This window comes from Phyllostomus discolor, chromosome 12, assembly GCF_004126475.2.
Source record: "Phyllostomus discolor isolate MPI-MPIP mPhyDis1 chromosome 12, mPhyDis1.pri.v3, whole genome shotgun sequence".
Lineage (NCBI taxonomy): Eukaryota > Metazoa > Chordata > Mammalia > Chiroptera > Phyllostomidae > Phyllostomus > Phyllostomus discolor.
In genome coordinates, this window is record NC_040914.2 from 3,182,500 (window position 1) to 3,209,862 (window position 27,363).

At 41.4% G+C, this 27,363-nt stretch overlaps 1 protein-coding gene across 3 annotated transcripts in view; it reads right to left on the minus strand.

The window, feature by feature from the left end:
- GARRE1 (granule associated Rac and RHOG effector 1) overlaps window positions 1-27,363 on the minus strand; it is a 91,963-nt gene that overhangs the window by 11,113 nt on the left and 53,487 nt on the right. For all 3 annotated transcript variants that reach the window (XM_036012790.1, XM_028530544.1, XM_036012789.1), the window contains exons 3-9: window positions 17,277-17,489; window positions 12,432-12,572; window positions 12,123-12,218; window positions 11,846-12,007; window positions 9,646-9,804; window positions 5,372-5,469; window positions 943-1,068 (exon numbers count right to left, since the gene is read on the minus strand). In XM_036012790.1, the coding sequence (XP_035868683.1) occupies window positions 943-1,068; window positions 5,372-5,469; window positions 9,646-9,804; window positions 11,846-12,007; window positions 12,123-12,218; window positions 12,432-12,572; window positions 17,277-17,489 (995 nt within the window). The remainder of the gene's footprint in view (window positions 1-942; window positions 1,069-5,371; window positions 5,470-9,645; window positions 9,805-11,845; window positions 12,008-12,122; window positions 12,219-12,431; window positions 12,573-17,276; window positions 17,490-27,363) is intronic.

Sequence of the window (27,363 nt, forward strand, 5' to 3'; positions counted from 1 at the left end):
TACTTGCTATCTACATTTATTACAAAGAATTCAACAGTGTCTAACATAGTGCTGTGAAAACAACATCAGGATTCTGGCCTGAGGAGTATGAGCAAAACTCTCCCACTGTAGAACAGGAAAGCAAAGCACAGCTAGAGTGGGGGCCACAACTGGCAGAGACTTTAGTGTGCCTAGTGGACAGAGACTGAGTCTGGCAGATCCAGCAGAGGGACAATGGACAAATCTACACAACAAAGGGGTGGGTGGCCAAGACTCAGGACACTAGGCAGCACCGTTGTCCTTGGAAGTAATTTACAGACAGTGCCGAGAACATGTGGTTGTCACTTCCAAAGATTTCCAAGAATTCTTTTCCAGGGCTGAAAGAGAGTCCTAGAGACAGGGCACTGGGTAGGAGCTTAGGTGGTGGATGGCTGGTGCAACCGTGGACAAGCCACCGCGCTGTTCTGGGCCTCTGTGAGTTCAAGTTTAGAAAAGGGGGAGGACACATGGCTAGATGTTGAAGGTCCCTACCTATTCTAAGGTTAACAAATGACAAAGAGATAATCTTGCAACTGCCAGCTGCTTTTAGATATAAGGTTCATGCAGGACATGAGTAAATTTTCTAAACACTGCTTTGCTCCTAGTTCATAAAGAGAATATGAATTGGGTTAAAAGTCCTTTAGATGGACTTACTCTCAAATGATAAAACAAATGAAGGCAAAAATCTTTAAAAAATGAAGAATCTGAGTAAAGGGCACAGAGCAATTCGCTGAACTATTCTCATAACTTTTCTGTAAGTTTGAAATTATTCCAAAATAAAAAGTCACCAAAATTTTTCTTTCTTGTCTTACGTGCTCACATACTATCAGTGACATGAGCACATATTAAACCGTATGTGGTTACACTGTCCCTTGGTGTGGACCTGAATGCAAACCAATTCCAGGGACCAGCAGGGACACCAACCTCCCCGCCCTCCAGCGGCTGAGGTCCAGCACAGCCGTGTAGAGCACATCCACGAGACCCAAGGTCTTCTCGGGATCCAGGCTTCTCTGCAGCAGGGACATGGTAGCAGGGTCTTCTTTCAGGCACCTAGACACAAACCACGCTGAGTTTAGTCTGGGCTGCACTTCTCTACAAAGGTGTTTCAAGCAGGGCTCATGCAAAAAGCTACAATTTTTATGTACTTTTACACTGAATAAAAATTAGTACTTATAAGAACATTTAGAGAATGACAGGGCTAACACTGGATCTTACTGCTCTGCAAAAGGAGGAGGAAGCAAAAGGATCTGAAGTGTCCATGGATTTCTAACAATTTTAGAGTTCCTAATGCCCTCCCAGTGCCTAACACCAGCTCCAGCCCTGCCTTTCCCCCTTACACTGCTGAGATTCTATGGTCTGGCACAACATCTACACCTTTGCAAAGTTTTTCCATGACACCCCTGGCCCTCCCTTCCTCTACAGCACTTTACACCTACCTGTACCCAAGAAATGGAGGGTCAACAGAGGAGAAAAAACCCTCACAGTATGTGCCCTGGACTCACTACAAATTTCAGGTAAGCAACAAACGTGACCCTCCCATAAGTTAAGTTTTTCCTTTTCCAATGTGACTGCTCTATCCCTCCTTGTCTCTCCTCAAAGCTCTGCTATCCCTGCCACCTTGCTCATTCCACTGATCTCAACTGTCACTTAACTGAGAAACACATAAACATGAGATCTACTCCATCTCCCGTCACAATGATTCCACTACCTCACCTGTGCCCCTGCCCACACACCCTGCAAAACCCTCCCATCCCAGCAGAACACAGGCCCTGCTCTTACCACAGGCTGACCTCCCCGGATGCTGCAGGCCACCCTCTGGCTTTCCCAAGGACCTCTCTCATGCAATCACCCCATCTCTCCCCTGTGTTAATCACTTTGGCAAACAAACCAGTCTCACCAACCACCTTCTTTTTGCCCCACATTCCCCTCCAGATCCTTTTCCAATTCTCTGCTCCCATTTTAGCAGCACTTCTGAAACTACCCTAAGAAGACAACAGCACTCTCCAACGCGACTCTGGGAGGAGACTGTGAGCTGGCCAGTTTCAGGAACACTGGAAAAGGCAACAAGGCAACTCTGACCATACCCCAACAGCCCCTGGACTCCTGGGAGAGAATCTTGGCCAGTGGACCTGGTCAAGGTTCACTCACCGAATTCCCTCAGCCTGAAATCGCTGTAATTAGGACACACTTGTTCTGTGCTCCCAAGCCAACTTCTGCTTGTGATCTGGCTCGGTCACACATGAGGAGAGCATTTGCTGGTCATGCAGAAAGGAGTACTAAAGTTCCTGTGATGATAATTTCTCTTTCTGAAAACCAACAAATTGGCACTTTTATTCATTGATCTTGAGAGCAGTGCCCTTAAGAGGCTAAATCTATTGTCTTCACAGATTCCTCAGACTTGCTTAAAACCCTTGACCTGTTCTTAGATAAAAAACCCAAATCTCCTAGGGACCTTGCAAGTCCTGGCTTCTACAAATCATCTCCTACCCCCACCCCCGTCATCATCACCAACTGTATCTCCCCAGCCATGCTGGGCTATTCCTCAGGCCTTTGCCATTCCTTCTGCCTGGAATGATTTCCCCATCTACTCTCTGCAAGGCCAGCTCCTCTTAAATGTCACATCCTCAAAAAGGCCTTTCATGACTGATCTCCTCATCCAAAATAGCCTCCCTTTCCCATCTCAATCTCAGTTATTCTCTATCATATGACATCATTCTACTCTTACTCCCTTCATACACTTGCCAGTTTTTCAACTTAACTCTTAATCTTATTAGTAGCGCTTTCCTCCCAGTCCCATTACAAAGTCAGATCAGTTAGGAGCAGGGACCTTGTCTTTCCTGCTCATGATGAAATTATCAGAGCCCAGGCAGTGTTTGTCACATACTAGGTATTTATTATGTGTTTGTTGAAAGACAAATGGATAGCTTAGGTATGACACTTTAAAAATCTAAATAAAGTATTACTTCATTTGGAAAAGAAATCTGGCAGCAGAAGATATAATAAATTCTTGACTGACTTTGCTAACAATTTCATTTTCCTGAAGGTGGAATAATCACTTCTGTTTGATTTTGTCTGTATCAATAAGCATATATTTCATAATTTAAAAGAAATAACAAAACTTTGTGTTTTACCAAAAGCTACCAGCAGAGGGAGCCTCTTTAAGAAATCATAGACCAGAAGGTCTTTCATGAAGGTACAATGAATTACAAAGGAAATCAACCAAATAGACAGTTTTGAAAGTAAATTAAAGTGTTACCATTTCAGTACTAGCTATTTAATATTCACTCAGCTATCCAAAAGTTTTCTTCAAAATGAGAATCTGGGTTAAATTAAATATTTTTCAGTAAGAACTTGAATTGAAAAACAAATTAAGAATTAGGGAACACAACAATCTTACAGAAAAGTGAGCTTTAAATTTATTGTTTGATAGGAATAAAAATATGTATATAAATAATTGTTCATTTCAGGAAATGGTATACCATCTGAACAATCAAATTAAAAGTTTTGGTTGGGGAGAAACTCGTAGATGGGAGATTTAGGAGCATGAAGTGAACGGCCAACCCCTACTTGATATATCAACTGGTTCTAAAACTTTGGGCAGGATCTACCACTGGACTCTCACATTTCAAAAAGAAATTATTTAAATATTATCTGCATTACCCAGCTCTCACTTTAGTTCACACAGGCACCAACAGTGCCATTGGTCTTCAGTGGCATTATCTCTATCTATTCCTATCGACATGCTTTAAAAATAATTTTTAAGATTTTATTTATTTTTAGAGAGAGGGGAAGGGAATGAAACATCAGTGTGTGGTTGCCTCATGCACGCACCCTACTGGGGACCTGGCCCTCAACGTAGGCATGTGCCCTGACTGGGAATTGAACCGGTGATCCTTTGGTTTGCAGGCTGGCACTCAATCCACTGAGCTACACCAGCCAAGGTTAAGTATATTCTATATAGTTAAATATTCATTCACATTCTAATTTTAATAGCAAAAGTCTTCTGATAGATGCTTAATTTTTGCTACTTACTGATAAAGCTATGATGTTGATACGTGTAGCTGAATTTATGGAGATCACCAGGATAAATACCTACAGGAGGAATTGTGGAACTGCTGAGGTCAGTATCTTATATTTTAGGCCTATGATATATTAAATAGCCATCCAGAAAGGTTGTGTAATTAATTTATTCAACAACTTCTGTGCCTGTTGTCGTATAGTCTGGCTCAAAATGTAGTACTTTTGTTCTAAAATAATTTAACATGATGGACACGATAGTATATTGTTTCCTTACTTTGCTTTTCTTTATTAGGTGAGGTTACACATTTACTTCATGTATTTGTTGACCATATGTCTTCTGACTTACCTGTTCATATGCCATGCCCATTTTCTTACTGATTTGTAGGAGCTTTTGTTTTAAATTATTTATTTAGTTTTAGAGAGAGAGGAAGGGAGGGAGAAAGAGAAGGAGAGAAACATTGATGTGCAAGAGAAACCAATCATTTACCTCTTGCACACTCCAAACTGGGGACCTGGCCTGTAACCCAGGAATGTGCCCTAACTGGGAACTGAACCGGCAACCTTTTGGTTTGTGGGACGATGTCCAACCCACTGAGCCATATCAGTCAGGGCAGGAGCTTTTGTTTTAATAAATTAGGAATACTTTATCTATTATAAGTTTACAAATGTAGTTATATAATTAAAAATAAAAATGGTTCAGCCCTGGCCAGTGTGGCTCAGTTGGTTGGCAAAAGGTCGCAGGTTTGATTCCTGGTTGGGGCACATGCCTCAGTCGTAGGTTCAATTCCTGGTCAGGGTGCATATAAGAGGCAGCTGATCCATGTTTCTCTCCCTTTCTTCCTCCCTTTCCCTCTCTCTTAAAAAAACAGACTAAAATAAAAATAAAAATGGTTTAATCTGTCCTCTGATTTGCAGTAACAATGAGTATGTAATGACATGAACTTGAGATCATTAGGGTTGTTGCTGGAACAGACAAAGGAGAAGGAATTCTATGTTCTAGACTCAGCTTTTCAGAAACATGGGTGACTTAGAGAAAATGATATACTGTTTACAAGCTGTGGACACAGTAACAAAGGAAAGATAATATTGCTCATTATGATTCATGAGTATATAACATTTTAGTTATGCTATTGGTCTGTGTGACTTGGCTTCCTCATCATGGGTTGGTAATCATGACATGGCACTAACACACCACCACTACCTGTAAACCTGTACAAGCAGAACATGGGTTCTGTCAGCCAGCATGGGGTTTGTCCACAACACAGCAATCTTTCCAAAGATGTGCATACTTCTATCAGAGCTTATACTTGTGTTAATGTAGGAGTCACATTACCATGTGGAGGGGACTTGAACCACGATTCTGGAGCCTTCTAAACTGATTTGAGGGGCATAGGCTTCTTTATTTTCTATCTGTGCTGTGTCAACTACCACCTAAGAGAGAAACAAAAATAACAATCAGCATTCAGAGAGAAAAATGAATCACAAATCCAGTACATGAACCTGCTGATGCTAAGTGACTCTGGCAAGAACCATTGCTCCAGGAGGGCAGTTTTGCAGAGGCCAGTCAGGAGCCCCATGGAGACAACAGCAGGTAATAAAGATGACTGAATACAGTAATACTTCAATAAACAGAAACCAACTTCTGGGTACAGGATGTGCTGAACTTTGTAAGCACTTGTAGCACTTCTTCTAAACTATAAATGTTAGTTAGGAATTACTTTGTTTCCTTTATCTTAGTATTTTTTAAATTTATATACTTGAAAGAAGAAAAAATGTCACACACAAAAAAAATCAGACCAATGCTTCAGGAAAGCCCATTTGTAATGGCTAAATCACAAACCAGAAATGGATGAAACTGTTTTTAAAGAGCATTTTATTCTCAACCATCAATAAAAACAGAACCACTTCAGGAAATATAAAGAACCAGCCCTTTTATCAATGATTTCCTATCTGGAGGACAGTCTTCAATATTGTACCAGATAATACAGTATTCTACACAGAGTCTGACAAAGTGATGAATATATTTTCATAACCAAAAGAATTTTAAGAAAATAATCATAGAACACTTTAACATCAAATCTGTAACATATCAGAAGGGGTAAAGCCATGCAGAGTTGCTTGTTATGATTCCAACCTCAGCTTGTAATGGAGCTAATTTCCATCACTGTAAACAGAGTTCCCACAGCTGGTCTGTACCGTCCTTTGGAAAGACTTCCCGTCCAAGTAATAGCCATTGTTGGACCAGGCAGGTGTTTCCTCTCTCCTCCCATCCCCGGAACCATAATCTAAAGGTTCTTTGTCAGCCACTTAACAAAGGTGCCCTGGGATCAAAGGGCAGGGATCTAGGAAGAAGTTTCTGATCTTTGAATATCACAGAACTCTTTTTTTAAGCCTACAGTGTTTCTCAGAACAGCCTGTGTGTCCTTCTGCCTTATTTTGCACACCCCTTTCTGGAGACCTTATTGCCATGTTTCTCCTACTTGCATCTAGATCTTTGGGAGTGTAGCTTAATCTCCTAAAGGCAGGGGGCTCCAGTTTATGCCTCTCTGAGGGGTTCCTACTTTAAGAAACAGATCCTAAGGAAGTGACTCACCACTGTGTACAGACCCTCCTCCAGCCCTCTTTACAAGGCCGCCCTATCCAGAGCTCAGCCACCAAAGACTTCACCCACATCAAACAAAAGGACAGCACCCTCCAAACACTACTTTCACAAAGTAGGAATTAGACTAAGAAACAGTTCCTTAATTTCTAATTAGCTTCCTTTAGCCTCTAAATACTGTAGCTTTTCAAAAAGTAGTCATTTAACTCTAGAAAGTGGGATCACATACATAAGGTTATGTGGGAGACAGCAGGGTCAAACAAAGAGCTAAGTGGTGACTTCAGATAGCTTAAATATCACCTCTAAGAGATCTCAATGGCATCAGTAATACTCCCATCTAATTTTGGCAAAAGTTAATTCTTCTCTCCAAAGGTGATAAAAGACCACACTTATTTCTGATTTGATACTGTTACTTCTAAGAAGGAAACAGAGAGCTTGGATAGTGACTGGATGGGGGCATTACTGATACCACTGAGGTCTCTTGGAGGTGATATTTAAACTGACATCAGGAAGATGAGAAGTGAGTCATGTGGTAGTCAGACAGAAATATTCTCAGGTAAAAGGAGCATCAAGTGCAAAGGCCTAAGATAGGTAGAACCTTGGCATATTTGAGAAACACGAAGACATTCACTGTAGCTCCAGAGTAGTCAGGTAACGTCAACGGACCCTATCAAATTATTACTAATGTAATGGCTTCCTTAAAATGGGGAAGCCTGTAATACCATTTTGCATTTAGGTTCCCTGACAATACATATTATCAATCTATAAAAGAAAGGAAAAGGGCTTTTTAATGATGCTCTTTTTTAAAAACATATTTTATTGATTATGCTATTATAGTTGTCCCATTTCCCCCCTTTCATTCTCCCCATCCTGAATACCTTATCCCACCCACATTCCCCCGCTTTAGTTCATGCCCATGTGTCATAAGTTCTTTAGCTTCTACATTTCCCATACTATTCTTGTCCTCCCCCTGTCTATTTTCTACCTACATTCTATGCTACTCATTCTCTGTACCTTTTCCCCCCTCTCTCCTCCTCCCACTCCCCTGTTGATAATCCTCCATGTGATCTCCATTTCTGTGGTTCTGTTCCTGTTCTAGTTGTTTGCTTAGTTTTTGTTTTAGGTGTAGTCATTAATAATTGTGAGTTTGCTGTCATTTTACTATACATGTTTTTTATCTTCTTTTTCTTAGATAAGTCCCTTTAACATTTCATAAAATAAGGGCTTGGTGATGATGAATTCCTTTAACTTGATCTTATCTGAGAAGTACTTTATCTGCCCTTCCATTCTAAATGAAAGCTTTGCTAGATAGAGCAATCTTGGATGTAGGTCCTTGCCTTTCATGACTTGGAATACTTCTTTCCAGCCCTTTCTTGCCTTTAAGGTCTCTTTTGAGAAATCAGCTGACAGTCTGATGGGAACTCCTTTGTAGATTACTATCTCCTTATCTCCTGCTGCTTCTAGGATTCTCTCCTTCGTTTTTACCTTGGCTAATGTAATTATGATGTGCCTTGGTGTGTTCCTTCTTGGGTCCAACTTCTTTGGGACTCTCTGAGCCTCCTGGACTTCCTGGAAGTCTATTTCCTTGGCCAGATTGAGGAAGTTCTCCCTTATTATTTGTTCAAATAACTTTTCCACTTGTTGTTCTTCCTCTTCTCCTTCTGGTATCCCTATAAGTAGGATGTTGGAATATTTCAAGGTGTCCTGGAGGTTCCTAAGCCTCTCCTCATTCTTTTTGAATTCTTGTTGTTTCATTCTTTTCTGTTTGGTTGTTTCTTTCTTCCTTCTGGTCCACTCCATTGATTTGAGTCCCAGTTTCCTTCCCATCACTATTGGTTCCCTATGCATTTTCCTTCATTTCACTTAGTGTAGCCTTCATTTTTTCATCTAATTTGTGACCAAATTCAACCAATTCTGTGAGCATCCTGATCATCAGTGCTTTGAACTGTCCATCTGACAGGTTGGCTATCTCTTGGTTGCTTAGTTGTATTTGCTGTGGAGCTTTGGTTTGGTCTTCCATTTGGGCCTTTTTTTGGGGGGGGAGGGCTTGATGTACCTGTTACGTAATGAGGCGCAGAGCCTTAGGTGTTCAGCAGGGTGGGGCAAACCCCATTGCTGGGTTGTGATGCTATATGTGGGGGCAGGGTCTGAGAGGGAACAATGGTGCTTGCTCTGCTCTCTGTTGGATTTCAGTCCCTTCCACTGAGCAAACTTGGCCTTTCTGTTGCTGATTTCCATGTGGGTGGGCTTGTGCACGTTCTAGGACCCTGTGTGGGTCTCTCCAACAAACTCTCCTGTGAGGCTGATAGTCTCTCCCTGTGCCTCAACCCCCTCAGGTGTTTTCAATCAGTGCCCCGAGGCTCTATTTCCTGGCGCTGGGACCCTCGGTTGCACCATCTGTCTGGCTCACCAGTTTCGCCGGGTTTATCTACGTCCAAATGTGGGACTACCTGGCCAGCAAGCCACCTTATACTCAGTGCCTGGCTTCATAATCGCCACCTCACTGGGTCTACCCATTGCCACCCTGCGCCCGGGGCCTGCCAGCTGCAGCCTGTGTGCCCAGGGTCCTCCTGCTGCCATCTTATGCACCTGGGATGCCTTGCGCATCAGGTGCCAATGCTTTTTTTGCCATGACCCCTCTTCGCCCGACTGCCCAACTCCGCCCTTCCTACCAGTCTGTTTGAATGTGTCTATTTTAACTCCTTGGCTGTCTGACTTCCATACAGTTCAATTTTCTTTTCAGTTCTGGTTGTTATTTTGTTTCTAAATTGTTGTTGTCCTTATTTTGGTTTTGCGAGGAGCCACAGTGTCTATACCTATGCCTCTATCTTGGCCGGAAGTCCCTGCTGCTCTTTCTTTACCTTTCCTATTTGGTCTAAACTCTGTAGCACCAAAGAACTTTTAAAATTATTCATCATTTTCCCACATGCTTGTACCATATCCTCACATGCCTGAAACACCATCTGTTCCTACTCTGTCAATCCTATCCGTCACACACATTCACTCACCAGTCCGGCCTGGCCAAACAGCAGCTGTACGGCAGTCTTGCAGGCACCTCGCCATGTGGATGGGCACACCTGGTTCAGAACTTCAGTTACAGGAAAATCGTCCCTTGGTGAGATTCCATTATAGCAGCCTGCTTCCTTGATCAGCTGTAACATTGTATGCTACAGATTGATAACAAGAGAGTTCACAGTGCATGATAAAGTCACACAAGGTTCTAAAATTTGTAGACTGAAATGCATTTACAGGTACACAACAGTCCTCAAAAGAAAAGCATTTTAAGTACCCTAAACAATGGAATTTAATTTTTTCCTTTTTTTTAATCCTCACCCAAGGACATTCTTATTTTCATCACTTTTAGAGAGAAAGGGAGAGAGAGAAACACTGATGCAAAAAAGAGGCATCAATTGGTTGCCTTCCGCACACCCCAAGACCAGGGATCAGGGATCGAGGATTGAAACTGCTAGCTAGGTATGTGCCCTGAGTGGGAATTGAGCCCGCAACCTTTCAGTTACGGGATGACGTTCCAACCAACTGAGCCACACTGGCCAGGGCTGGAATTTAATTTCTTAAGTAATTATCATCAAACATCTTCAGAGACTTTTCTTTCTTAATCCTGTAGAGTGAGTGGTTAGACATGGATACGCATGCATTAATACACATGTGGTTATTTCTGTACTAGCACAAAATACAGTATTATTGAGCAATCTGCTAGTGCAAACTGGTTAAGGAATTTTGAATTCTGAATCCCTCTAAATAAGGAAACAAGATCATCTGGTAGAAGTAAACACCAATGAAAATCTCAATTTTTATTTTGGATGACCAAGTGGTCAGGTATGCAGGCTCTGGAAACAGACTACATAAGCTCAAATTCCATCTACTACTTTCTCACTGTGTGACCTTGGGCCTTAGTTCTTCTGTCTGTCCAGTGGGGAAAAAGGGTGTGCTCACAATGATCATTAAAGGAGACAATGCATGTGAAACGCTTGGCACAATGCCTGGCACACATGATGCTCCACAAATGGTCACAATTACTGCCCTATTATGACAAGATTTCTCCTCTTATTTTTTTCATGAAAGTCCACTAAAACATTAATCATAAATGGTATTTTATTTTTAAAGACTTCATTTATTTATTTTTAGAGAGGGGAAGGGAGGGAGAAAGGAAGGGAGAGAAATGTCAGTGTGTGCTTGCCTCTCATGTACCCCCTAATGGGGACCTGGCTCGCAACTCAGGCATGTGCCTGGACTGGGAATCAAACCAGTGACCCTTCAGTTTGCAGGCTGGCACTCAATCCACTGAGCCAGGGCCATAAACAGTATTTTAAAATATACTTTCAAAACCCTTTATGTTAAACATTTGAACAAAATATAAATAAAACTAACTTGGCAAATGTCTCATTAAAAGTCACCAGAGCCCTGGTTGGTGTGGCTTAGTAGACTGAGCATTGGCCTGCAAACAGAAAGGTTCAATTCCCAATAAGGGCACATGCCTGGGTTTCAGGCCAGGTCCCCAGTTGGGGGTATATGGGAGGCAGCCAATCGATGTATCTATTGCACGTAGATGTTTCTCTCCCTCTCTTTCCCTCTATCTAAAAATTTAAAAAAAAAAAAGCCACCTTAGTCTACTTTTAGATACTACTTTACAGAGAAAGGTTAATGCTTTCTGCCTTAACTTCAGTTTTGTTTTTAAATCTACATTATTTTTTAATTTTTAAAAATACCTTTTTTAAGATTTTATTTATTCATTTTTAGAGAGAGGAAGGGAGGGAGAAAGAGAGGCAGAAAAACATCAATGTGTGGTTGCCTCTCTAATGCTCCCTACTGGGAACCTGGCCTGCAACCCAGGCATGTGCCGGGACTGGGAATCCCAATTGGCAACCCTTTGATTCAGAGGCTGGCACTCAATCCACTGAGCCACACCAGCCAGGGCTAATTTCTAAAAATGTCTCTTAATTTTAGAGGAGGAAGAGGGGAGACACACACACACACACCAATGTGAGAGAGAAATATTGACTGGTTGCTTCTCATATATGCCCTGCCTAGGAATCAAATCCCCAATCTTTTGGTGTATGTGATGATGCCTCAACCAACTGAGCCACACCAATAGGAGCTTAATCTATATTCTTTCCAAGCCCTCAGTTTTCCTAAAGAATTCTACTTTTAAGTTCACACCCGGGTTGTTGGAACCCCACAGAAAACTACCGTCTTAAGCTTCAGATTGTCAGCAGCTGACTCGTTGAAGGAGACACCCTTCAGGAAGTGTGATCCAATCTGCACAGGGACAGTGGGAAGCTCACACTGCATGGGCTGTGGGGGTGTCTGCCTCCGGCCTGTTTGCTGTGCTTCTGCCTCGCTGCAGCAGCCCTGGAAAAGATGTGGAGGGGAGAGAAGAGGTGACGCACAGCTCACCTGTCAAGACACGTGGTTCACTTGGTATAGAGATAGTACCATGCCATAGCACCCAGAAATAAAAGCATACCTGCAAACTGGCTTCAATTGCCTTTGGATTCAAGTGGAAACCAGCTTTCATTGCATATTCACAGTGGCCTAAGCTTTCCAGAGCTATTTTATATGCCTGCAAAGAAATTGTTTTCAAGTATCAAGCTTATGTAGATTATAGAATGACAAAGTCTAATGTAAATAGAAATGTAAAGTTTCGATAGTTTTTAAAATACCTATGGGCAACTACTATCTTATCACTCTTTCCAACTGGTTCAGTATAACAACTTGAACTCCCTCCCTTGTTCCTATCACTCAGGTATCACTGTGTCAGTTCTGAAAAACTTACTTGCAAAGCACTGTCAATTTTTATGTTCAGTTCTTTTAGCTGGTGCTCAGGAATTGCTGCACTTTGAGAACAGAAGAGCTGTTGAACTTCAATTCCTGCCAGGCGGCCATCACAGCCTCTTTCTCTTAGTCGAGATGTTGCCTGCAACATAAATAGTTACTGGTAAGTAAAATAAGGTGCTACAGATACTAGCAAAATTAAAAAAACAAAACCAAAAATAACTGAAATAAAGCAAGAAATCATCTAAGCATTAGATATAAACCAGACATTCTGGATTGTTAGTGTTACAAAGTGGGCCGCCAGAAATTTTGAAAGAGCTAAGTCAAGCATTCGGAAGAAAAATAGAACCTGACATAGCACTACCTTATTTAAGAAACCCTAGGGAAAAAAACCTTCCCTGTTATTTATTTTTTATATATGAAAAATATTTGCATTTAAAATTTCTCTACTTTAAAAAGGCAGATAACCTAGAATATTGGCATTAGAATTTCCAGAATTAAAAAAAAAAAAAAAGAATGTATGTGGTTGGGTTTTGCTATACAGCAAAGTAAAAAGCTGCACCAATACAGAACAAGAAAAAGAGTGCACTGGAACATTAAAGGAAGATCAGAGCTTTTGATGTATGCATAGAAAAATTAAATACTTATTGTTCAATCATTAAATATGTTTATGAAGAGTACATAAGCAAGAGAAAATAAGAAAAAAACAATCTGTGTCTTATGGTAAAATATAAGTTATCTATATATATATATATAGTTCAGGACTAGAGAATATGGCAAAATATGTATTTGATTTATTAGATGAGAGCTTCAAAATGAACTCTCAATTCTCCAATGTCTATTTTTGTTGTAATAATATTTGTGCAACAAATAACATTTTTAAAGTTAATATTTGTTCTTCTAGGCTAATGTAGGAGTTTTAATGTTTACCAGAATTGCAGGATTAAGGGAAAGTAATTAGCAACTATAATGCTGTAAAGTTCCAAACCTGAGCGAGGTATATATGTATGCCACTCCAACCATTCCCCGAACCCTAACACTCTCTTTCGAAGGACCCTTCAGTCAAACATTTAGCCCACAAGGCCTTGTTGGGTGTCTCTGAATAGACAGTGAAGCACAAAACCAGGTCCCTACCATCTTGGAGCTGACAGCCTCATGGGCCAAAAGGCAAACAAATAAAACTTTTAGAAATTAAAATGGATAAAAACACATGGAAGGAAACAGAGAACTGTAACAGGAGCACTCTAGACACTAAGAAATCAGCATTTATGCTGAAAGTTTAAGGAGAAGGTAGTCAACAAAAGTGGGGGGTGGCAGTAGGACAGGGAGACATGTCAGTAAAGAAACTAGAACCAGTGTCGCAGGTTCGAGTCCCAGTCAGGGTACATGCCTGGGTTACAGGCCAAGACCCCCAGCAGCTGCACATTGATTTTTCTCTGTCTCTTTCTTTCTCCCTTCCCTCTCTAAAAACAAACAAACAAACAAACAAACAAGAAAAGAAAAGAAACGAAACGAAACAAAACTAGAACCCAGTGAGTTAGGGGGATAGGACGGCTGGTGAGCAACATAGAAGCCAGATTGTGCAGGACTAGACAGATCATAGAAAGGTCCACACTTTACCCTAGGGAAATGATGTGCAGCATCACCCAATTTTAAATGAAAAGAGATGAAGGATGGCCAGACAGGAAAGGGAAAAAGGAGTCTAGCCTCTACAGGTCTCAGGAGGGAGGAATGAACTAGGGTACTGACAGTGTACATGGAAAGTACTGACAGTGTACATGGAAAGAAAGGAACAGATCTGGGATAATATTGTGGAGGTAGGACCTGTAAGCCTATCTTATAGATTAGATGTAAACATAACAGAAAAATTGAAGGATAAATCCCAGACTTCTTGCACGAATGACCCAGTGTGGGATGGTACCACTTGCTAGCATGGGGAAGATCTGGACAGGTTTATAGAGAAAAGTTAAGCTGTTGCCACCTGGACAGCTGCGGTAAACAGAAGCTGAATACAGGGACCATGAGCCCACAGGAGAGAAGCGGACTGGTCACACACACTTGAGGGCCCCCTAGTACACAGGCAGTTTTTAAAGTCCCCAAACTAGATGGAGACTCCTTAGTGGGAAAGGCACCTGGAATTAAGCCTTGAGAAACTTACATTCATAAGTTGTGTCAAAGAGGAGAAGCTAGCAAAGTAGATGGACAGAACAGCCTGAGAGGCAAAAGGATAACTAAGAATGCCTGGTTCAGAAATGCCACCAGGAGCAAAGATTTCCAAGCACTCATGTTGCTACGAGCTGCTGGATAGAGTCAAGGAGTTCCCTGGATTTGTCAACACAGAAGGCAGCAGTGACCTTAACAAGAGAAAGCACTTTCTTATGTAGGAGTGGAAGTCAAATTTCAGTGAGCTGAATGATGTCATTCATATAAAGTTTCATACTATATAAAATAATACCTTATACTATTTATGAATACATGCAATATGGAGTAAAAATATAAAAAAAATATGCACAGGAGTCACAAATTCCATATTTTTAAAAAATATTTTATTTATTTATTTTTAGAGAGGGAAGGGAGGGAGAAAGAGAGAGAGAGAGAAACATCAATGTGCAGTTGCTGGGGGTCATGGCCTGCAACCCAGGCATGTACCCTGACTGGGAATCGAACCTGCGACACTTTGGTTTGCAGCCCAAGCTCAACCCACTGAGCTACGCCAGCCAGGGCACAAACTCCATATTCAAAAAAGGTTATCTCTAGAGAAAAGAATGTGAATAAAATAGTGGAGGGGTACAAAGAAGATTCATTTGAATTTGTAATGATATTTCTCTATGAAAAATAAAAGGTATAAAGCAAATGTGGCAAAAAGTTAAGATTCATTTGACAGGTCCTGGCCAGGTAGCTCAGTTGGTTAGAGTGTTGTCACTCTAGAGTGATATGCCAAAGTTGTGGGTTCAATCCCTAGTCAGGCCACATATAATAACCAATGAATATATTAGTAAGTGGAACAACCAATCAATTGTTTCTCTTTCTCTCTAATTTACTTATTTATTTAATATTTAATTTATTTATTTTTAGAGAGAGGGGGATGACGTTTCTCTTTAGAGGGAAACATCAATGTGTGAGCGATATATCAATCAGTTGCCCTGGCATGCCCCTAACTGGGGACTGGGCCCACAACCCAGGCATGTGCCCTGACTGGGAATAGAACTGGTGATCTCTTGGTTCACAGGCCGGCACTCAATCCACTGAGCCACACTAGCCAAGGCTCTCTCTAAAATAAAAATTAAAAAAAAATTCATTTGACAAAGCTAAAAGAAAGACAGATGGGTATGAGTGACATTTCCTATATGCTTGAAATGTTTCACAGGAATATTTTTTAGAATGAATCAAAGGTGAGATGGACAACTCTAAGAAGTTGGCTATGAAAAATAGCAGAGAAACTGGGTAGGGCAGGGCTGACTTTTGAGTTTATAGGCATGTTTGTGTGACAGTGGAGCATGCTGAAAGGGAGAAAACACAGGGTCCCATTACAGAAATCTTCCAGAGTGGGGACAGGGCAGGCCCTGGACAGGAGGTGAGGGAACCTCCTCCACTCTAATGAAAGGGAAGGAAGAGAAGAGGGTCTAAATGGGGAGAGGGGGTACCATTTTGGTGATGTGTAGAGGAGGGGCTGTTATCACGTGGATTCTATTTTCTCAGTGTGCTGTGGAATACCGTCACTGGCTGGAAGTAAAGTAAGAAAGGCAGAAGGGCCTAGACAGACTGAAGTGGGTGAAGGAAAAGGTCAAGGTGAGGAAGTCAAGGGACCACCAGGAGGCTTCATGTGGGCCAGATTCCCAAGATGAATGATGCCAGCAGGTGGAGTGGAAAAGACAAGCCAGGTACTAAGTATATGAATGGGAGCTGCATGAAAGTTTGAAGTCCAGTAGCCAGGAGGGCACACAGGGTTGTAAGATGACAAGATGAAAATCTGTATCCCACTGCCCAGCCACCTGCAATAAAGTTAACAAGTCCCACTCTCAAACTTGATCCTCAGTTAGCATTTCATGGCTGCTCAGATAAACACCGAGAAAGCCAAGAAAAGCCTTCGGCATGAAAGGAGACCAAAACAAACAAGCAAACAGGAAAAAAGAAAATTAGGGAATGTAAAATGTTAAGATGTAAAACAAAAAAGTCATGCTTAAAAATTTGACTAAAGAAGTTTTCTAATACATAAAATGAAATACTTCACCAATTATAGAATGATTCAAACTAAATAATATATAATAAATCAATGTTATTATGTAATAACTATAACTTATCTTTTACTCTGTAAAACAAAACTAAGTGCTAAAGCCTCAACTTACTTGAAAAGGCTTTTTTACCCTTGCCTTGGAAACAAAGGAATATTGAAATGCTTACAAGAAATGTGTTGTCACCAACTACATCCCCACTGAGCTGCCTGGCTGACTACTTACCCTCTTGCAGCCAGTTCTAGCTGCCTTTACGGACAGGCTCCATCCTTTTCTCCCTAGTCCCTCTTTCTAGAAGCTTTGCTACACTGATCCTAGTTGGAGGCAGGCCCCTTCCTCTGGGTTCCCACACACCTCCATCACAGCCCCTTAACTGGTTTTTCTAGGCCCTTTTTCTAAAGAGGCTGTGAATAGAAGCTGTTACTCTAGTGCCTGGTGCCTGCCTGACACAAAGTGGGCATTTACAAAGACATTCACTGTTAAATGAATGAACAAACTACTGATACCAGTTTAAAACTCACATTTCTAAATGAAAAGGCTCTTTTAAGACCCAACAGGCAAAGGCCTCTCCTGTTTGAACACAGGGCAGCAATCTCCCCCCAAATCAGGGTTACCTCAGCAGCCCCCCGCCAGGATCGCACAGCTTCCTCCAGTTCAGGTATGTGCCCCATGCCAGATAAGCTGCTGCCACTGCTGCTGCTGTTCTTTTTTTCAGGCACAACCACCTCAGCAAAGCAAGAGTGAGCCACTGGCTGGACCTTCTGTAATGCCTGGGTCAAAAACTGGAAATGGACCTGCACCACGGTCAGAAAGCATCGTCCCAACACCTGTGAAAACAAGAGAGCAAGGCATTTTTAGTTTATGGGTTGCTACTGCATTAGTGCAATATATCCTCAGCCATCAATTTGATTACAAGGTAACAACTAACTGGAAATGTGAAATTATACGACATTAAAAAGCCACTATACTTTTGAAGGGTTTGCCTTTGTTCTCATCTTTGGACCTGGATGCCTGATGCCTACAAGCCAACCAAATAGCGAGGCCCAAGGTCCAAACAGGCCTTCCAACTTCTCACCCAGCCTCCTCCATTCCTGTTTTCCACTCCCCTCATCTGGACTTTGGCTCACATCAGCCCTGCCTGTCTTTGAGCTCTGACTAAACCAGAGCAACCCACAAATCCAACTGTGTCTACACATTATTCAGGAGGCAGAGTAAAAGCCACATGATTAAAAATCTGGAGTCGGTTTGGCTATAAGACATTCCACTGTAAATGGAATCCAAAGATACAGGTTATTTTGGTAACAGTGTTATTAACATAGTTATTAACATAGCTGCATGTCACATTTCTAGTCTCACGAAACAAAGCTGACGAGCCAGTTTTCAGTTGTCCAAAGGAGTCAATAAAACCTACTGGACAACTCCATTTGTTAGTACTGTAGAAACCCTTGCCTGATCCGTATTAGTAGTTGGTTGGTTGATAGAGTAGTCCATGAAGGTAGCAAATTCATTTAAAAAATATCATATACATAATATTATTTTTTAAAAGATTTTATTTATTTTATTGTTAGAGAAGGAGAGAGGGAAGAGAGGAAGAGAAGTAGCAATGTGTGGTTGCCTCTTAAGCACCCACTACTGGGGACGTCGCCCACAACCCAGGTATATGCTCTGACTGGGAATTGAACCGGCAACCTTCTGATTTGAATGCCAGTGCTCAACCCACTAGACCACACCAGCCAGGGCTATTCATTTACTTTTAGAGAGAGGGGAAGGGAGAGATACAGTGATTGGTTGCCTCCTGCACACCCATAACGGGGGATCTGACCTGCAACCCAGGTATTTACAACTGACTGAAAATTGAACTGGTGACCTTTCAATTTACAGGCTGGTACTCAATCCACTGAGCCACACCAGCCTGGGCTTAAAAAAAAAAAGATTTTATTTATTTTTAGAGAGAGGGAAAGGGAGAGAGAAAGAAAAGGAGAGAAAAAACCATTTTAAAGATAAAAATGCATATTTATCTGTGAGCTTCTGGCACTGGCTAAAGCTATTCTCTGACCTTGCTGGTCCCCCTTTGCCTGCTTGTGTTAACCCCAGCTACAAGGTGTTCTCTATGATTAGCTGTTTCTTCTCCCTTAAAGGAGAGCAAGAACTTGCCACCTGAAAAGCAATCTGAGCAGAGACCCTCCAGATTATTGACATTTTCCCTTGATCTTTTACTGTTTTGCTTATACCAAATTTGACAACAAAAACTTTTTGCAACTTTTATGTTCCACGACATTCCATTTTTTTCATGGAATGTATTTCATATTTCACTGGCTTACATAGTAGGCTACTTACAAAAATTTACTTTATTAAGTTTGCAATTTACCTAACTGGTAGGAGCACAACTGAGAGGGCCCACTCGCTGCCAGCACTCAGTGGACTGGGGGAGGTGATGAAGGTCAGGGAACTGTTCCCATCACCTTTTACAGGGAACTAAAATCTGACCCCAGTGCCCACCCTCTGGCCCAGTCCTGTCCCTTGGAGTGGCCAAAAATAAGATTCAACCTTGGACTGCTCATTTCCTAGTGCACATTTCAGATACTGCCTTTTTCTACCCCAGTGATTAGAGTTCTGCTTCTAGAGAAAGAGACTCAGGCAAGTTCCCAGTGGTGACATGTAATCCCTCTGAATTATTTCCCTTGGTGGACATCACCAAGACCAAACTAAAACAAACAAACAAACAAACAAACTCACAGAAATCTCACACCAAAGCATCTACCCTCTATAGTGTATGTACAATCAGCATTACAGGCTAAAACCTCCATCCAAATCTCCTGAGTTTGTACTCACACTTCCCTCAAAGATGCCACCCCATCAGTGATCTGTGCCAGATGAGGCAGGGTGAGGGACACAAAGAAACTGGACTTTGCAACCTAGAGACATGTGACATGAATAGAATAAATGGCACTTATTTAGTGTTGTACGTAATAACAGCCAGATTTAATTGAACACTTAGCCTACACTAAAGATTTCACATGGATCATATCATATAATCCTGGGAACAACCTCACGAGTTCATTCTCATTTAACAGACAATAAGGCCAAGACACAGAAAGGTTATAAATCTTTGTCAAGAAATGTGGCAGAGTGGTGGTTAGCCAGTGTGTCTCACTGCATTCAACAGGCTCTGAAGAGTTGGATACAGCTGTGGATTGGTTGCACCGAGACCAGGGATATGATAGAAACTCAACCTTAACTGGCTTGTGCCAGAATGAATATGTTCTAAAGCTCCACACAGTACAAACACAGGAGGAGGAGCAGAGCTGAAATCCTCAGGCACACACACTCTTCTTCCTCCTCCTTCCTCAGCTTCTCAGTAGGCTCTGGCAAAGGGGGGGGGAACAAATGAATACGTATATGCAAAATCAGGGGCTACTGAAGGAGGAACACTAAGAGGTGAGGTGGGAAGGAAAAGGCTCTCTAAAGAGAGGACCAAGAGAAGAGAGAGTCTTCCCACGCCCTTCTAAAAGGAAAAATTTAGGAAAAGGCCCCTGCAGCTCGATGCAGAGTACAGAACAGGACATTTTCTGACAGTGCTAGTCAATGGCAGGATGGGGTTGGGAGTGTTGTCTTACTGTCAAATGGTAGAGGTGTGTAAGGAGGAGGGTGCTGCTGGAGGAATAAGGGGTGGGAGGGATGCTGCACTGTTTTAAAAGGCAGACATTATGTATGTTGCCTCCACTAACCAACTAAATGTTTGACCTTCGATGAATCATTTAATCTAAATTTCTTCTCTCTATATAAGGACCAATGAAAACAAGAACTCAGTACCTTCCTCCTCCTACCCATGATACATGGGATACACGGAGTATCAATCCAAATGTTGTGACAAAATATTTGTGTCGTAAACAATTCATTAAAAGCCAATCAAACCAATGGTTACCCTGGACCTCAAAAAAGCCATTTCATAGAATATCTGCTCTAAAAGTTTGCATGAAGTAACAGATGCATAAATAGTACCTTCTCCTGAGAGAAGACAGAGCTCAACCTCCAGCCTGCCTCTACCCATCTTTTCTCCACAAATCTATCTTAGCCCATGCTCCCCTCCAGTAACAGACCCCACCCACCCAGAGATGGGCTAGTCCTTGGGGTCTTCCTGAGAAACCTAGAAGGAAATATAAACTTGGAAGTGTATGACCCCAGGGCAGTGGGTAGCTGTTTTACATAGAGAAAGTTTCCTGGACTAGGAGACTCAGTGAGGTTGCAGAACAGATGTGGCAAGCTGGGGAACGAATGAGTGCAGTGGTCAGAGAAACATTTTACTTTAAAATGCCAGTGGAGCTATAGTTACAGCTCTATCAACAACTACCACGTATTGAGGATTTAACCCATACCAAGCATTTTATATGCAATGAAGAAACTCTATGGGGTGATGACAATTCATCCATTTACAGATGACAGCACTGAGGTTTATGGAGAGAAACTTGATCCAATGTCAAGCAGGTTAAGGAGTGGTGCAGTAGAGATCCAACACCAGGTCTGTTCTGACTCCAAAGGCTGTCTTTCTAACCACAAGGCTGCTCTGACTCCCTATGACAAAATCCAAGATGCAGCCACAACAGTGGGTGGACATTAAGAGGAAAGAAACCCTGACATCCTCCGCACAGTGTCAGGCCTCAGGGTGGGAATGGGGACTGAAAGGGATGGCCCAGTCCTCTCTGACAGTGGGAAAGGGACTGGGGCGAGAGCAACAAGTGGGGTGGCCTGTAGAACTCCTGTGGTGTGGCATGAGTCCCAACGTTTATGATCTCCACTGTAGAGAACAGCTACTAGGACTAGCTGGAAAAAGCAATGATAAACAAGGGGGAAGGCACATGGGGCTTGGGTGAAAGAACAGCTTCTCCTGCCTCTTGAGGAATTCCAAACCCCAAAACATCTGTCTAGTCCTCCAGACTATCAGTCTCATATAAAAATTATGAAGAAAGCAATTGGATTTAATCTTACCCTTAGTATTTGCATTAAAAAAAAAAAAACCATTCACCCCAATGCATCCCCAGTTGACAGAATTTCAGGGAACAACAGGCCATTATCAGACTTTGCATTAGAAGAAAACTTTTGGTGTGACAAATTCCTCATAAAGGCGCAATTCCTGATTATAGATAATCAGTGACCTTGTAACATGTGCCTCCACAGAACATTCTGGATTATAAACAGTAATGAAGGATCTACCGAAATGAAATCATCTTTTCTGGGACTCTTTGATGGAGGAGGGAAAGGGTACAAATTCACTTTCCCATTCCCCTCCATATGTACCACACCCAGTTACTAAGGGTGTTATGTTCATGAATATAATCAGAAAATCTTTTCTTTTGGTAATTTTTATATTTTATTAATTAAAACAGATTTTAGCTTACGGTCATCTTATTTTGAGCCCCAAAAGATCAACTCTACTTCCCAGAATATTTCAGAATTTGCTTTTCATTTTTCCTCTCCTAGATTTGGGGCCTGACTCAGCCCTTAATATCTGTATGTTGGAATCCTGAAGTGCCCAAGACTATCCCATCTCCCAACACACCTTGGAGATCATCACATCGGTACTTCTGCTCAACCTCATTTAACAATTTGCCTTTTTCACATGTGCCATAGTGTCAAAAATTTCCAGGGATTCTAGCATTTAATTCTCATCAGTTTAAAAGTCTAGAGTGAATGAAATGAAGTCAATTAGAATTGGTTACTTTTATTAGAAATTCCAATGTCATTCAATCATTTCTTTCTCTTCAAACCTTAATTACACCTTAAACATTACATTTGTTTCCAAGTGTCTTCAACCTTGCTCTTTTGTTATGACAATTCCAGAGTCATTACTTAATGACCTAGCCAAAAAAACAAAACGTGATACAAAGACCTAAACCGTCTCCACAGAGACAGAGAATGCAGTGGACCATCCTTGGGCTATGGAAAGTACCTTATGAAAATTAGATTACATTGTGAAAATGTAAAAAGCAAGCTTACAGAAACTAACATATATCATCTGACCTAAAATTTGACTACAGTGAGTGCTTAAATATTTAAAAATAAAAAAGCAACAAGCAGCCCCGGCTAGAGTAGCTTAGCTCAGTGGATTGAGCACGGGCTATGAACCAAAGTGTCGCAGGTTCAATTCCCAGCCAGGCTACAGTATGCCTGCCTGGGTTGCGGGCCATGACCCCCAGCAGCTGCACATTGATGTTTCTCTCTTTCTCCCTCCCTTCCCCTCTCTAAAAATAAATAGATGAAATCTTTAATAAAAAAAAAGAAAAGCCACCGATTATCTGTAAAAGAAAAACATTTAAAAAAAGCAACAAGCAAAACAATAACAAAAATTTCTCTGTAATATTAATCTAGAACATAAAGAAGATGCCATTCTATGTTTAGGAGAAAGAACCAGGGAAGGAAGAAAAGCTAACACATGTTTAAGTGTGGCTTAACCAACACCAAATGCTAATCACTCTGCCCTGTGTACCTGTAGATGGTTTTTGGGAAAATTAAATCATGTTATGGGTTCTGTTTTATGGCCTGCTTTGCAAAATAAAATAGGTAAAAAATTTATTAACACACATAGGAAGTCCTGTATTTCAGTTATATTGCTATAAATCTTAATGTAACTCATAAGGATAATTACAAAATATCATCCAGGATATGAAAAAGTTAAATGCAACACAAAGTAACTAGGTGCACATTAATTATAGTAGACGAGCAAATATTGTGGGTTTATATAGGGCAGGGATAAACTTATATGTAAGTCACACTCAGGCAGCATATGGCCTACAACATTCTTTTTGTTGATGTGAATATATTTATTAAAAACTGTCACTTCAATAAAAAAAAATACTAAATTATCCCAGCTAATAAACTGACTAAAAGGCAAAAGGAATTCTAAGTGGAAATCTGACTCCATAAACATATTCATCACTTAAAAGAGGGGCTCTCTGAATCTTAGGTAACATGATATTAGATGCCTCACAGGTGTTAACTTCATTGAACAGGGATCACCAACCCCATCTGACAAGGACACTCCCAGCCACTTTTATTTGCATGGTATTCCAACTGGTGATAACTGTAGCAAGTCTTGGGCTGAGGTGGGGAAGGGGGTCTCACACCTCCTCCCAGGAGCATCTGAGATGGAGGGCCTTCTTGAATCACTGCTTTCCTTGGCTTTTCTAAACAAGAAAGATAGACTGGAGGAAACTAGTAGGGTCTCTTCTTTCTCCTGTAGAGGCTACTTTCCACACAGGAAGCCTTATAAAACAAAACTGAGATTTCACTTCCTGCTCAAAATCTTCCAATGCCTTTCCATTACAATCAGAATAAAACCCAGCCCCAGCCAGGTGGCTCAGCTGGTTGGAGCATCTTCCCATGCACCAAAAACGTTGTGGGTTTCATCCCTAGTCATGGCACATAAGGGAGGCAACAAATCGATGTTTCTCTTTCTCTCCCACTTCCCCTCCCTCTAATAGCAATAAACATATCCTCGGGTAAAGATTAAAAAAAAAACCCAAATTGCTCACTGTGTCCTACAATATCCTACATGATCTGGCCTCTGACTGTTCTCTGAACTTATTCCTATCCCTCCTCTCTCTGCTCTGGCCACACTAGCTTTCTTACTGTTCCTCAAAAATTTTAAGAACAGCCCTGACTGGTGTGGCTCAGTGGACTGAGAACCAGCCTGCAAAATAAAGGGTTGCCAGTTCAATTCCCAGTCAGGGCACATGCCTGGGTTGCAGGCCAGGTCCCAGTTGGGGGTGTACAAGAGGCAACCACATATTGATGTTTCTCTCCCTCTCTTTCTCCCTTCCCCTCTGTCTGAAAATAAATAAATAAAATCTTAAATAAAATTTTTAAAGAACAGCTCCCATCTCAAGTCTTTTGCACAAGCAATTTCCACTACTTCAGGATTTCTCAACTTCAGCACTACTGACATTTGGAGCCAGAGAATCCTGTTGTGTGTGTGTGGTAGGGGCGGGTGGGGGGAGATGGGCTATCCTATGCACTGTAGGATGTTGTTAGCAGCAGCCATGGCCTCCACTTACTGGATGCCAGCAGTACTGGTTTGGAGAGCAGCTACTATAATCACTCAAGGTCACACTGTTTTGAATAAATTTTGAAATCCTTGCTATTAAAAAAAAAAGCAGAGGGTAATCCCTTCCTCCTCTGGTGACTTCTGATAAAATACCTACCTGATAAGATGAAGTGAGGTGAATGACACAGGTGTTGTGACTTAACTACAACTGACATTCTGACTCTACATGACAAGCACTTGACAGCTTCTCTGGCATGACCAAAGTGCCAGCATCACTCCTCTTGTGCTTTGGAACCATTATTAAGTACTACAAGAGTGATGTGAACACAAGCACTATGAAACTACACAGTCCATCTGATAAGCAAGACAGCTACTAAGTGACTAATGGGCAGGTGACACATAAAGCATGGATACTCTGGACAAAGGAATGAGTCACATACTGGGCAGGATGAAACAGAAAGACATGAGATTTAATCATGCCACTCAGAATGATGTGCAATTTAAAACTTGTGATTTATTTCCAGAATTTTCCACGTAATATATTGGATCAAAGGTAACTGAAACTGCAGAAAGTGAAATCATGTATAAGGAGGGACTACTGTACATTGGTTTGTTGAGAGGTAATGTAGTGCTACAGTCGAGTTTGTACTCTGTAGTCAGACTGCCTGGGTCTAAAGTCTGGATCTGCCATGAGTCTTTTGAACACTTGTGTAACTTCTCCCCATTTAAGTCTCTACATTGATAAAATGGCAATGTGAATAGCATCTAACTCAAAAGGTTTATTACGTAATAGAATTCAGTGGGTTAAGTATAGAGTCTTGTCAAATATATGGTGATGGGAGGAGACAGTTTTGGGTGGTGAACACACAATGCAATATACAAATGATGTATTATAGAACCATATACTTGAAACCTATATAATCTTATTAACCAAAGTCACCCCAATAAATTTAATAAAATTTTAAAAATGTGAAAAAAAATCGTAGTCTCAGAACAGAGCATAAGTTTTTTTTTTGCTTTTATTTGTTGTTTAAGGTATTTTAAGTTTGGTTTCTGTCACTTGTAGCCCTAGTGATTTTTAAATTTATTTATTTGAGAGAGGGGAAGGGATGGAGAAAGAGAGGGAGAGAAATGTTGATGTGAGAAAGACATCAACTGGTTGCTTCTTCCATGTGCCCCAACTGGGGACTGAACCCACAATCTAGGCACATGCCCTGACTGGGGATCGAACCAGTGAACTTTTGCTTTGCAGGATGACACCCAACCAAACTGAGCCACACTGGTCAGCTATAGTGATTTCTTAACGCAACTTAATTATTAGTCTCTTGCTCAAAATCCCCCTTAAAAAAAAAAATCCATCCATTCCATATAAAACTTAAACTCTTATCATGGCCTTCAAGGTTCTCTGCCCTATCCTTACTTACTAGGTAGGTCGGATGTTCTGGTATGGGGGCCCTGAGTCCTGTCACAGTGAGCTGAGTAGGGGAACACTGAACCAATCAACAGTCAGACTTGAGGCTATTTTCCAATACATCACAGCATTCAAAATAACTAGTGCCACAGTCTATTTATTTGTCTCACCCACCAGGCCTGGAACACTTTTAATTGTTCTTACTCATCTTTGCCAGTGTGCAGCCAGCTCATCTGTACTTTATCCATGTGGAAGCAGCTAGGTAAAGATGAAAGCAGGCCAGATGAGTGGGGCCTACTCCTGGAGTTAGTGGAGCCTCAGGAAAAGTCCTGGAGTGACCAATGACTCACAGGGGTTCTACAACATTAGGATATTTCCACTTCCCTGATTCTGAACATTTTAGCATTAGTCAAAGGCCAGAAATCCCAGTCTCATGGAGAGATGGACACTGCAAACAAGCCCCTCTGCAAGAAGGCTGTATGGGCCTGAGAAAGCAGAGAGGTACAGGATACAACCCCTGTGTATGCTGCTCCTAGAAGGATTTTGGGCAAATGTCGTTTCTCAGATGCTCCGATTTCTGATTTGTAAAGATGAAAAAGGCTGCCAAAGAATCCTGTGAAATTTCACAAACTGACCAGTAACCACAACAATTTAGAAGAGGCCCTGGTGATGTGGCTCAGTGGACTGAGTGCCGGCCTGAGAACCACAGGGTCACTGGTTCAATTCCCTGGGTTGCAGACCAGGTCCCCAGTTGAGGGTGTGCAAGAGGCAACTGATCGATGTATCTCTCACACATCAATATTTCTATCTTTCTCTTTCTCCTTATTTTCGCCTCTCTAAAAATGAATAAATAAAATCTTAAACCTAATTTTCTCATGTCTACTCAAATCTCTTTAGCAACTATGAAATTTTAAATCATATCCTCATAAAAGAAAGCATCACTGCCATTTTAGTTACCAAAATAAGGACCACACCATTCTTTCCTTGATTTCTACCTGCTGCTGGGGTCCTGCCTTTCAGAGGCATCTTTTCTCTGTTCTCATTTTCTTCCTTGATTCACTTTTCAAAAAATTTAGATAGTTTAATAATAATTCAAAATGGTTAAAGGCAGTAACAGCATTTAAACAGGCAAATATTTCCTATTATTATTCATTACCAACTTTAACTAGAATGACTCAATTAATCCAGGCATGGTTTCCCAAAGCAAACTGAAATACAAGTATCAGACCACTAAGATGCTAAAGTCAGT